This window comes from Amblyomma americanum, chromosome 5 (assembly GCF_052857255.1).
Source record: "Amblyomma americanum isolate KBUSLIRL-KWMA chromosome 5, ASM5285725v1, whole genome shotgun sequence".
NCBI classification, from domain to species: domain Eukaryota; kingdom Metazoa; phylum Arthropoda; class Arachnida; order Ixodida; family Ixodidae; genus Amblyomma; species Amblyomma americanum.
This window is the reverse complement of record NC_135501.1, coordinates 208,171,964-208,185,265: the sequence shown is the minus strand read 5'-3', so window position 1 is coordinate 208,185,265 and position 13,302 is coordinate 208,171,964. Positions and strand designations below refer to the sequence as shown.

General features: G+C 48.0%; 1 protein-coding gene across 1 annotated transcript; it reads right to left on the bottom strand.

Annotated features, from left to right (window-relative positions):
- Positions 1 to 9,539: 9,539 nt before the first annotated feature.
- On the bottom strand, positions 9,540 to 13,080 carry LOC144134547 (neprilysin-like). The gene is made up of 2 exons (XM_077667451.1): positions 13,024 to 13,080; positions 9,540 to 11,597 (listed from the first exon to the last, which is right to left on the bottom strand). Exons 1-2 carry the CDS (start codon positions 13,078 to 13,080, stop codon positions 9,540 to 9,542), a joined length of 2,115 nt encoding a protein of 704 aa, XP_077523577.1.
- Positions 13,081 to 13,302: the final 222 nt, after the last annotated feature.

Sequence of the window (13,302 nt, the reverse complement as noted above, 5' to 3'; positions counted from 1 at the left end):
CACGGCCGCCACGAAACACGCGCGCGAGAAGGCGAAGCACTGTTCTTTCGCTCGTTCCCGTTCAAGCAGGTACTTGGAAGGAAAGCAGGGGATGTTTTCATGGAGCTGGTGGTGATGATAAATCATCGCTTGCTTGCGCATCGCACCAGTAGATATGCGTGTAATTTTTGGAATACGGCCGTCGTTGCCTTTCCGATTAACAACACAGTACGTATACGGTATGTGGCAGGCACGTACCAAAAGGGCGACCGCATCAATGACAATCACTTAGCACTGCTGTTGTTGCATATGCACCGCCGATCAGATGTGCTGCCGCGCTACAAGTAATTAACATTTCATTTAATCAAATATTCCTAAAGGCCATCTACAAATGGGTCCTATAGGCGGAGGGGGGAGGGGGCGATGGCACATGAGATGCACTGTAATAACAATCATTTGTGAGATATCTAAATAAGGCGTCTGGTACGTGATGTCTTTTGTCTTAAAGCTGCACACAAGCTGTGAGAGACTCAGTGCAGGACGACTTCGAAATAATTTTGACTACTTTATTACTTTAAGGCGCTTTATTGTGCGCTGCACTGACATCGCAGAGAAAATGAATGAAGAAAAGAAAACGCCGAGCATGGTGGCAACTGCCACCACCCCGTTTCAAACGGGACGCTCGTATACCTTCCATCCATTGCATCCATCCTTCCAGAGCGCACGGTAATCTTTTGCACTTCGCCTCGAACGAAATGCGGTCGCCGCGACGAGGGCTCGATCCTGTGACCTCGCACTCCGCAGCCGAGGCTGCATTCGTACTCCTATGGGTCGCGTCGAGCAAAGGAGCAGAGTGGGCTTGGAGCACACGTGTTAACGATATCATAGTTGAAGGGACACTCAGGACAGCGGTGCTCAATTTTAAATTTTAGTTAAAATTCGTGTCAAGGCTTTCTCTGGGTATTTATTTATCACTACAATCCGCACTGGGGATATTAACAGCGTGGATTCCAATACGCATAAGTAAACAGAACACAATAACTCAGGCAAGGAACAGAGTGAGTGAAAAACTTTTATTGAACATTTGCGTAGTTCGACGGCAGCAGGATCCGCGTCGTCTTCATATCAGGCGATCCCGGATCCCGTCTTCGCAAGGTCGGGCCCTCATTCCAGGGCTCCGCTGAGCCGCGCTGCCTCGTAAGCGTGCTGCACCAGGGTCCTTTGGACCGTGAGCTCGCTGCTGACGAGCCGGCTCTCCCATTGCTCCGCACTTGTGTGTTTGTGTTGGTGGAATTTTATGTTTCGCTCACACTCCCATGTGATGTGGTACAGCGTTGGTACCGCCCCGCACCACGGGCATGTGGCTCTGTATTGTGTCGGAAACATCTTGTTTAGTATGTGTAAATTTGGAAAAATACCCGTCTGCAGTCTGCGCCACCCGGTAGCCTCTTCCTTTGTTAGTGCCTTGTGTGGCGGAGGATATTTATACCTTAAGCCCCTGTTTAGGGCCAGGTGCTCTGCATACCCCCGTCGCAGGCTCGGGTGCAAAAGTCGTCCGGTAATCCCGCTCGGAAATTCATCGCTCGAGCATGGCCGTCCGCTCTTTCATTTCCCTTAATACCAGCATGTCCGGGTATCCAAACCAGGCTGTGTATGTATTTTGTGTCTGACACACGCGCTTTTCTGAGTATGTTCATGGCTGCGGCACCTATCCTTCCCCTAGTGTAGTTCCTACATGCCTCTTTCGAGTCTGTAAGTATGTTTAGAGATTTGTTTCCCTGGGAACCGCAAGCGACCGCTAGAGCTATGGCAACCTCCTCGGCTTCTGTTGCGTCCGCAGCCTCTGCCGCTGCACAGGTGATCAATTCTCCCTGGTGGTCGACTACTACAGCCGCGGCCGTGCGCTTCCTATCCACCAGGTACAGCGCCGCGTCTGTGAAGACCGTGTTTTCCAGATTGGCTAAGCCTCGCTCGATATACTCGGCTCTTGCTTTCCGTCTTCCTTCGTGCAGGTTCGGATCCATGTTCCTGGGCAGGGGTGCGACCTGAATGGCTTTTCTAATTCCATCCGGGACGTCCCTGTACCTGTCAAGGCGCTCTTGTGTTTCCACCCCTATTCTTTTCAGCAGTTCCCGGCCTGTTGGCGTGCCTCGGAGTCTCGTATACTGTGCCCTGATTTGGAACAGAAGAAATCAGATTAGTGCAACTTGAACAATTTGCGGTAGATAAGCGTCGACAGCGCATTTTTGCACACTACTGGAAACGAACGTTGACAGGGGTGATTTTTTAATCCTGGTCATTAGATAGGAGAATCCATTTACTCCCCGTGGCAAGAAAGTATATCTAAACCAGTTATCACGCTTGTTAAGTGGGGTTGTTGAACGAATATGTCTCTGCATAGGAGCACAAGCAGACGAAAAAAAATTATTGCCGTCAGACCTCTCTTAAAGTGACCATTAATAAGTTGAAAGATGAATTTCAATCGTGATACATGTTTTTTTTTGCGTTAATCGAATCGATTCCGCATTGGTCGAAGGTTATGTACGGCACTCTATTTAGTGTGTCGTGAATTGGTAGCGCGTCCCCGACTTTCCGAAGGGGAACGCTATCGCATGCAGGTTCGAACAATAGAAGAGAACAAAGAGATCAAGCAAAACAAAACGAGGCCGTATTTATAATTTAAAGAAAAAGAGCCAATAAGAAACGAAAACAAGGAACACACTCTCAACACGCGTACAGAAATAAAGGAAAGTGTTCACCAGGTACTGAGCGTCCCAGGTGAAGCGGGGATGCCTTGCAGACAGGGCGGACGCGTCGCTGGCGTTTCGTCGAAGAAAGCGGCAGAAGGGAGCCAGGTGGTGGTAGGAGCGGAGAGGAACACAGGGAGACGCCGGTGGTCTACCGTCAGCAGCCCGAAGAACTTGGCATCAGCAGAAAGAAAAAGCGTATCCAGGTCCCATCGACGGCGTCACGAAACGTTAAAGCAGGCTATTCAAGAATGCCTTATGGCAGCACGGTCCCTTAGCCCATCGGCTGCCACCTCCACACTTGCAAAAAACGCAGGAGGCTTGCGTCGGTGATTCAAGGGAGGTCCATGGCAGCACGGACCCAACGTCCGACGGCTGTCACCTCCATGCTTGAATGACCCGATCTCCGCTGCATTGTCTCCCTTCACACTTCAGTTTTTTGACACGTCAGTTTCCGCTCCTCGTGCTCGCCACGCTCTTTGTCGCCGTCGCCTCGCACACACCATTCGCACGCGCGCAACGCTGGGCTGGCACGCGCAGCGTTGAACTGCCCGACGCACCAATGTCGACGGACCGCGTTCACCAATCCTCCGAGGATCTTTTGTGCACCTCACATTGTGATGTAGAATGACTGTTGTGCTTGAGACTTTTCTAGACACGGATCTATAGCCGCTTTGTGGGTTTGAGCTACAGCGTATGCATCAAGATACCGTGGCATGTTTGAGCATAGTGATGAAGGCGAATCCGTAAGACTGGGTGGAGCTTTGTCAAATCTAAATTCTATTTAAATTCAAATTTAAATACAAAATAAATATATATCCAAATATAGGTGTAATTAGTGTTAAGTACATGTATTTGTTCAAAATTAGTGCAAATTTTTATTTTTAATTTGTAACATGTTTAACATGTAAGGTTAAATTTCAATGTATAATCAACATTTATAATTTGTCATTTTAAAAATAGAATTTTAAAAATAAAATTTTCCAATATTTTTATCAACAAACGATAAAGAGCGCAACGTTGGAGAGAGCAAAATCTCTCCAATTCGAAAAGAGTACAAACAACAGAAGAAAATGGAGCATCTTTCCTCGTGCATTTTGTTGGTGGCGCAGAGAGTGCAAATGAGTCACTAAACGAGATTTTTTTTTAACATTTGCGGTTAAGCAGAATTAGGCAATTTGTGCATTGCGACAAATGACGGCTCTAGCCGAATGTTTCAACTGAGCCATGGCCTACAAGCAGCATTCTCTGCTCTAAGGGAAACGCCAGCTGCCAAACAGCTTTCGTTGATTCATGGGAATGAGAGAGAGGACATTCTTATTTAACGTTGTTACCTGGATCACCTTAGGACGAACTGGTGGGATAGTTTGTTATACATGCCTTTGATCACAGCTCACAATAAAATAATAGCGGCCGACAGAGTAGACACAACAATGCGCTGTGGTGTCTTTGTCGGTCCTTGTCCTTGTGATGCGCTGTGATGAGACACCTGGATTAGCATTCCCACTCATGAGCAGGCAAACTTGAGAGCGTTGGGTTGCAATATCACGCGGACGAATCTTACCTCGGTGAAAGGCGTATAGCTGTACTTTCAAAAGGGAAGGTAAGTGTTGGCTTAACAAGAACCACAAATCCATTTTCCTATTATTTATGTCCGGCGAGTGCGCGTAATGAATAAATAAAGCGGCCCGAATAGTCGGCGCCTATTTCGTTTCTTGTTTTGTTTATTCGCTCAAATGCCCCTGTTGCACGGTACTACATAATTGTGGGCTGTCGAGCACACTCTAAGCCGGAGAACACTGAAAGTGCCACAGAGGTTACAAAGAAGTGCCACAAGGGAATTAACCACGGCGTCACAAGAACCAGTCGACGCCATCGCCTGGAGGGCCATCTTCTAGGGGCGTCGTTCCTGAGTTGTATATGCGACTACAGGACGCCGCACTGGAGTGGTGCACAACGTGGGTGGCTCCTGGCCCACCATCCGAACTTTGCATTCAACAGCTATTCGCGCCTATTCTTTATGCACCTTCGACAAAAACTATGCGGACGCTTGTCATCTTTAGTGTGAAATGCGACAGCGTTAAATTTTGCATTTGTCGAAGCCTCTTGCCGCGGTTATCAGGATTCTTTTCTGACGTTTGATTTAGGCTGCTGTCTACAAATGGGCTGCTCACAAGTCGGTAGGCAGATTGTGATTACGTCGCATGGTCACACAAGATCACGTGACCTCTCTCGAACAATCAGCAAATTTTGTGAAACCGGACATCGGCGGGGTTTATGTGTGACAACTCTAATGATGTCGGATTAATATCCCAGAAAGCGCTGCGCGAAATCTCACGCTTCGCTCTGCTGGAGGCGAGGAGACGTGCCAGTATACTTGCACCTGACATAGGTATATTTCATGTATTGTTGTGCTTCTACCGGCACGGTAGCATTGTAAGTACAGTTTTTAATACTGCTGTCATGGCCTGAATGCTTGTAAATAACACTCATATTTTGGCCCCGAATAGAACTGTTAGTATGTTACGTAGCTTCCGCGACCGATTATCGAATCCCCGAGTTCTGCACTAGACCACAATAGTCGACAACATAATCATTATCATAAAAACTCGAAATTATCATCATCATGCACAATAAGCTGAGTACGCAGTAAAATAAAATATCGCCCACAGACATCCAACTGTGCCATTTTTCCGGAATGCGAGCCCGTGTGAAAATGTGCGAGCATTACTACTCGTGCTATGCTTGCGAGAGAGACAGAAAGAGAAGATTTCCAAATAGTCATATCTACGCTAGGAAAGATGGCGACTGCTGCACAACCTTGCTGCTAGTGGAGCAACGAAGCAGCTACGAAGTAAGTGCAGAAAACTAACGGAAGGAAACTATGAACGATTTAAACGCAATATTTGGAGCACTACGCCGAATATCTACTCTTTACAATCAGTACACTACGCGCACCAGACGAAAAAATAAGAAAATTGTGGGGACACTTAATCTCCAGTTTAATAATATGACGGGACAGTGGTATCGGTTATTTGCGACGTTCCTAATTAGTACCTATTTCTAATTACACACAGTCGTTAGCATACATCAGTAGGCATACTAGACCATGTGATAGGCCACAAGGCACGCAACCTCTCCCTTCAATTGACAAGGGGGGAAAGTTGGGCGAGTCGGTATCGATGACCCATGAAGAAACGAGCGCGAAAACAAGACGACGGGCGAAGACAGAACACACACCACGAGCGCTCCTGGTGTGTGTTCTGTCTTCGCCCGTCGTCTTGTGTTCGCGCTCCTTTTCTCATGGAGCTGGCCTTTAACCAAGTGCACCAAATGTGTCTTAATGGCCTAGGGGCACCGTGTTTCAATCGCAACCCAAGGATCCTAAGTTCAATTCCCAACCGATATTCTTTTCAGCGTAATTAATTTACTTTACATTCTTGCATGTCATCATGGCATTTTACCTATGCTACGACTTCATCATGATCATCATTATCACCATCATCATCATAATCATCAACCTGACTACACCCACTGCAGGGCAAAGGCCTTTCCCATGTCTCTCCAATTAACCCTGTCCTTTGCCAGCTGCGCCCACCCTGTGCCTGCAAACTTCCTAATCTCATCCGCCCACCTAACCTTCTGCCGTCCCTTGCTACGCTTTCCTTCTCTTGGAATTCACTCCGTTACCCTTAAGGGCCAGCGGTTATCCTGCCTTCGCATTACATGCCCTGCCCAAGCCCATTTCTTCCTCTTGATTTCGACTAGGATGTCATCAACCCGTGTTTGATCTCTCACCCACTCTACCCTCTTCCTGTTTCTGAACGTTACACCTATCACTTTTCTTTCCTTACCTCGATACATTGTCCTTAACTTAAGTCGAACCCTTTTCGTTAGCCTCCGCGTTTCTTCCCCGTAGGTGAGTACCGGCAAGATACAGCTGTTGTACACTTTTCTGTTGAGGGATATTGGCAAACTGCCATTCATGATCTGAGAGAACCTGACATATGCGCTCCACGCCATTCTTATCCTTCTAGTTGTTTTTCTCTCATTCCAGAGCTCAACGTGTGACGTCACGACCCTATCGACGCATCGAGATCTTCTCAACGTGCCGTCGGCACCGGCTGGTTCTCCGCAGAACGGGAGCCTTCCGCTGTCGCGTAAAGCACTCGACTTCCTGCCTGTGCCTCCACTGCACGTCGGTCAGAGAGGTGGCGAAGCTGAGGAAGCTGCGCAGTGCGAAAGTGTGAAGCGAACCATTCGCCCGCTCATTTTAGAACCCGGCCGCACGCGCGCAGTGTAGCTTGATGGGAGGCGTTAAAGGGGGCACGATAACGGTTACCGCGCAACACGAGCTAACAATAACGTATGCGCAAACCCCACTAACTCCCTTGGCAACCGCCGGCTCACAAACTCTTTCTGTCCTCTCACTCCCGCTATTCGGGTCCCACGCTAAAATAACCACTTCTGCGGGTTTCCCCGGTCGGACAACAACGAGGAAGACGAGAAAAAGTCACGGCAGGCGGCGCGTTAAAGGTTATCGCCGCGGTATCCCCCTTTGTCATTGAATGTGCATTTCTGTGAAGGCGAAATACAAGATACACCCATGTGCCAGGTTTTCTACGCGTGTTGAAAAAGGTCAGGCGGTCAAGACCGGTCCGTCGTACCAAACTACGGCGTGCTCAAAGCCGTCGTTGTTGGTTTGGCACATAAAACCTAATCTACCATCCTCTAGATCATATACTCAACCTGCTGATCAGTCAGATAATCAGTCGATCAATCAATCGACCACTTATTTTTTTCGGTCAGCTCCATGCATTTGTTTTCCCCTGATCCCTCTCTCAATCTTGTCAAAGTGTACTGTTACTACAAGGTAGCTTCGCACGAATAACAGCAAGAAATCTCACATGTGTTTACTTTTTTCTCGGTGCTGCTCACAAGGAGACAAATGTGTACGTAAGCGCCATGCAGAGTCCTCATGGGGCCTAAAATGGGCTCCCTTTTTTTCGACCGTTGATATGGCATTATCATATACGTAAACACCCACCAAAAAGGAGGCAGGCTATAAAAAGGAAGCTGACATTCTCAACACTCAACATTCTCAACAAGTACGTAAGCTTACATTCTCAACAAGTACGGTGGATGTCACAGTGTTCTTTGCTCACGCGTTGAGCAGAATGGCGCTCTTCAGGCGATCGTTGGGCAAGCCTCCGTTCGGTCAGCGGAATGCCACGAATACCGCTATTCAGATCAGTGCGATGTAATCAAGGAGCAAAGAAGGAAAATAGGCAGAAACGCTTGACTGTAATATTTAGAATCGAAAACTAGAACGAACAAAGGGCAAGACTAATCGTTTGCCTAAAAAATTAGGCGGAAGAGAGCTGTGATCAAGCACATAGTGTTGTTACCCTTTTTCATTTATAAACAAATTCCTATCGGAATGTTACGGCATTTGATCCCCAGCATTTGTTTAGATATGAACTCTTAAAAACTGGAACAAAGGGCAAGAACATTCGCACAAAGTGTTACCTTATTTTCATGCGTAAAAAAAATCCTATGCTGAAACTTTACGGCATTCTATCCCCAAAATTTGCTTAGATGTCAGCTCTTTCTCGTATTACGATGTCACATTACTATTCTATATCCCAAGAATGGGTAAAACAATAAAAAGGGCGAAATAAAGCAGCGGAAATAAAAATGTTCTTTATACAACATTAACTAAATACTCGTTTTTTTTTAATTAAAGAGCCTTAGTTTTCTATTCATATCGTTCTTTCAGAAGTGTTAAGAGAGAGTGAACAAGAAAAAAGAAAGAAGTCTTCTCATCCCGCCTCAAAAGGGGGAAGCAAGAGAGCTCGGGACAAAAGAAATTGACGCCTAACCTTAGGCACCGAAAGCCTGAAGTCCGACCCGACATTTTGTTTTGACGCCAGGTGAAAAGTGCTTCTGATGTGGAGGACATGATCTGACAGTGCATCAGATAGTTGTTTTAGTTGTCTACTAGTTCATTTTTTTGCATTTTTGATCCTACACCCTCTGCGTGATTTTTAGAGTTAGTGGGATACGTTTGATGCAGCCGAGACATTCAACAAAAGCAAGCGTCACGTACACCTCCACATGATTAAGTGGAAAAACAACTCCGCGTGATTCATTGGAAAAACAACGGTAATAAACGAGCAGAAGGCAATACATGTAGTACAAGGTGATCTGATAATGTGGTATCCAACACGCCTCAGGACACACCCCAGAGCTTAATGTGAAGCACGCGCACCTAAATCAGGTTCGCCACGTTAGGGACGCACCTATGCATATTTCGTGCAGTTCTGTATCTTGCATCAAGGAATAAGTGATAAAAAAACAGTGCCTTAACAAAATGTGATGCACTTGCAGCGAATTCGCTATCAACGCTCTGTTCTGTACGCGCCAAGAACAGTCAAGCTATGGCGCAGTCCAAGTCAAGAGCCTGCTGCGAGCTCGAAAGGGGGCTTCTTGCAGGGCTGGTAATTAATACAAAATTCAAATGAAAAAAAAACGAAGTGAAACGAAAGCAGAGCGAAATAATACACACAATTATGGGGGCGCGAGATCCTCTACGAGTCTGTGTAACAGAATTTTAAAAATCGCCTATACAAAATCCTAAATGCAATGTTCTCGTCCCAAGACACGCGAGTTTCTTATAGGTCACACAAATTACACGCCTTTGAAAGGAAGGCCACAGGTTAGTGCTGATAGAGACGAAAGTCGAATGAAACTGCGAAATAAATTACAAGCACACATGTTGCCTGGTCACTGTTATACGCTGTACAGCGTGCGTCAACCAAAAAACGAACACTTGTCGCGGTTCATTCTTGACCCTTTAGGGCAACCATACGCTTCTGCAAACGCCTCCGAATTCCCCACAACCTTGTTGCAGTCAGCTGCTTGTGGGCCCGGATAATTCTTATCGGCGCATGTCATGTAGCAGATGGTCAGGAAAAAAACAACGTCTTCCGTCAGGTCGGGACTCAGAGGCAGATGGTCCCGGTCGCCGCGAAGACGCGATGCCTTGAGTGCGGAGTAGGCGATCTCTAGTGCCGGTATTTCAGGGAAAACGCTCTTCATTCCCTCGTCACTAAGGCATCCGTCTCTTTCGTGATAAGACCTCCGCGTAGACTCCGTCAAGATGGAACGAACGTTGGTCCCGTTGGCAGACCACTGGAGCCCTACGCTGTCTACAAACTTGACAAGTTGCATCGCCATGAGGAAGCCTAGGCCCCCGTAGAACATGGCTCCAGTTCCGTGGCTGTAGTAGGCGGGAGCACCAGCTGCACCGGTGGCTACTTCGACATGGTTGAAAATGTAGTCGTAGTCAAAGTATAATGGAAAGCTATTGCCCAGAAGGTTCGCGGCTTCCTTGAAGTCTTCGTTGAAGTACATCTCGACCAGCGGTTGCAGAGATTTTAACTTGTACCGTATGAGAAATGTCTCGTTTTCGGAGAAATTTGAGTAGATATTCTCCAGCGCCTCCTTCGCCAGGACAGACTGCGCGGGCCACATTCGTTTCTGCACTGAGGCCAGCTTGTCGGCCACCTGTGTCTTGCTCTCATCGTCCATCCAGGTGGAGCCCTTGACCAAGTTCACTGCCGCGGAGACCAAACTGTCGAATCCCGCGTCAATATCCTCGCGCTCCTTCGTGGTCCAGCGAGAGTAGACGCCGAGGGCGAGGACTAGCACTTTGAAAGAACCTTCCACGTGGTGCGCGCAGTACGAGGCGTGGGACATCTCCGCTCTGTGCCTGCTCCCATAGAGGGCTACCAAGAGCCTTGTGTCTGCGAGAGGAGAGTATAGCTGCACGACCTGCCACTCCAAGAGACCCTTCAGCTTCCGGTCACCGTACCTTAGCACCAGTGTGGTGAGGGAATTCAGGAGTGAAACGTCACTAACTACGAGCTCGTCTTCCGGAGTCAGCCGCGGCTGCAGTCGCAGACCCCTCTGGAAGCATTCGATCCAGTAGGCAGCTGGGGCGTTCGTAGCACGGCTGTCAATACTGCCGAAGGAGTATATCGCGGGGCTCTTGTTTTGAGACCTGCTAATGGAGTTGAGTTCGGCGACAACAGAGTCCTCCATGGCACGAATCTCGTCGACGGCGCTCACGTTAACCTCTCGGTTGGTGTCGCGCTCCGGAAAGAAAGCTGCGTAGTACGACTTGTAGTACTGAACGTAAGCGTCTGCCACATAGTTGTGGTGTCTTCGGAACAGTGGCAGGTAGTAACCGGGCTTCACGATGATACGCCGCCTTCCAGACGACCGTTCCACTCGGACATTGACCGCTAGCCAGAACGGTGCTTGCCATTTGTAAGCAAGTTCCAACGCCTCACTGATGACCGGCAGCTTCGTGGTAGGAACATCGGGCCAATTTAAAGAGTACGCTCGAAGAAAGCCGCGAAGCAGGCGCGAGTCTGAGTGACTGTTTTCGAAGTACTCCGTACACTTTTCGTACATGGCCAGTGGCTTTCTTCCCGCTGGTATTGCGAGCGATCCTTTCAGCAGGATGCCGCGTAAGTTGTGGTACCACGAATAACGCAGGCTATCTACGGTGCCCATTGCCTGGTCGGGAAACGCCATCTGCGACCAGCCGGAGCAGACGAAAGCCGAGAAGTCGTGGCAGGGTTCGATCGTCTTGTTGATAGTCCTGGCAATTAAACGGGCGTGTTCGAGACAATCTTCGGTGTCGCAGATTTTCATGCCCTGCTCGGCCCTGTTGTAGGCAGCGGTGAAGGGAACGAGAATGACAAGAAGGACCACAATGGCGACGATTCCCAGGAAGGCCACTCGCACGTAGACGGCAAGCACACTCCGCCTAGGCACTGTGTTGATCTGCACCGGATTTCTCTGCGATGAAGTGAAAAAAAAATTAAACTGCCACAATTTTACCAATGCTGATAATGTTTCCTTAGCATTAAATATGTGTGCAGCGGTTTGGTCTGCAGCGTACGATGTACTCGCTGCTAACAATATCTGTGGTGCTGAGATGCATTATGTGATCAAAATGCGTAAAAACAATATCGATATCCCGCATAATGCACCGCCTTTGTTTCGGAAGTGGCGGCACTTGTATTGCGTTTGGCTTTAGATGCTTTCATTGAGGACATTAAACTACTCCTTGACGCTGCCACCGCGGTCGGGTTCGAACCCGACCGCGACGGCAGCGTTTCGATGCTTGCAGAAATTCACGCCTTTTCAACCACTGCTTCTTTCGCCAAACCTTAATTCGCTTTTTTCTCTGCTTCAAAAAGACCAACCTCGTAAGGCTTAAGCTAAGTTTCAGTAGACGTGTGGCGGGTCATGCAACACAAATATAGACTTAATTTCACAGCACATTTAGAAGGTAAATGGCGCTAGCACCAAACTGACGCGTTTTTCCTCATATCTACTATATTTAAAGGGTGTCATCAGACTGTGATAAACGGCCATGCAAATCCTTGCAATGCGGCAGCTTAATGCGAAGGCGCAATTTGCGAATAAAACTGCATAGCTGAAGGGATTTCGCTGCGCGGCTCTTGACTAAAGTGCTCGATGTTAGTTAAGGGCATGGTTATGGATTCGCAAGTTCGGCTGCATAATTACAAGAGTAAAGCGAGAATTTTCACTAGGGTGCCTCATATCCTCAGATCGTTACACAAATCTGATCTAATGAACTCAATACGTCGTTTTCTTTAGTTCAGCAGGAGGAGAGCTTCAGGCCGAATGCATTCAAGTCGGAAAGTATATTATTGCACTTAATCTTATCAGCTATTTTCGAAGTAATCAGTTGGTTACTGACTTTCGCCTCAAATAACAGTGCAGACTTGTGCAGATTGCAAAGGACGGGGAGGGGGCTGCCTTCACTGAATGAAAATTCACTTTGGAGCTCCCCCTTTTCCCAACTTAAGTTCACTCTATAAATTGGACCCCTTCTAGCTTCACAAACCCAACCGCCACCTACAAGAGTACCCCATAAATCTGCGCCCGATTAGGACGCATGCACTTCTGCGTAAGCAACTGGTTTAACTATATCACCCTTTATAGATAGGCAATATCAGCAAGGTATTTCTCCACGACACATCAATGGCGGTCTGGGCACATGAAAGGCATGCTGCAAATGACCATGCTATTTCACTTCCACCCACTGGAGCGCTCCAGTTGGACTTTTATTTCCCCAGGCTTGATACCGAGCCGTGGGATAATAACAGAGCTGTATGCCTTGGTTGCAGTTCACACGTTCCGGAGACTTTTATCCCCCCCAGTAAATTGCTTCCATAGCCTTCAGGAGACTTACTATGTTGACGTTTTCGAAGAATGAGTCGTCCAAGTCTATCGACGGACGTGTCGACATCCTAGGGGTTTTCGCAGATTGGCAGGAGCTGTTCTCGACATCACTGCCCAGTGGCCTCCAAGGGAGCGACACGAAGACGTCTACGAGAGCCGACAGACACCTTCAGGCACCAACGGCATTCTTTAGCGCATCCTCCACCGTACGTGACGGCGCCTGCACCGGACCCCAATCGGACTGGTTTCGCCGCTGTTGTGCTCTGAATGTGGACTGTGGATACGGTGC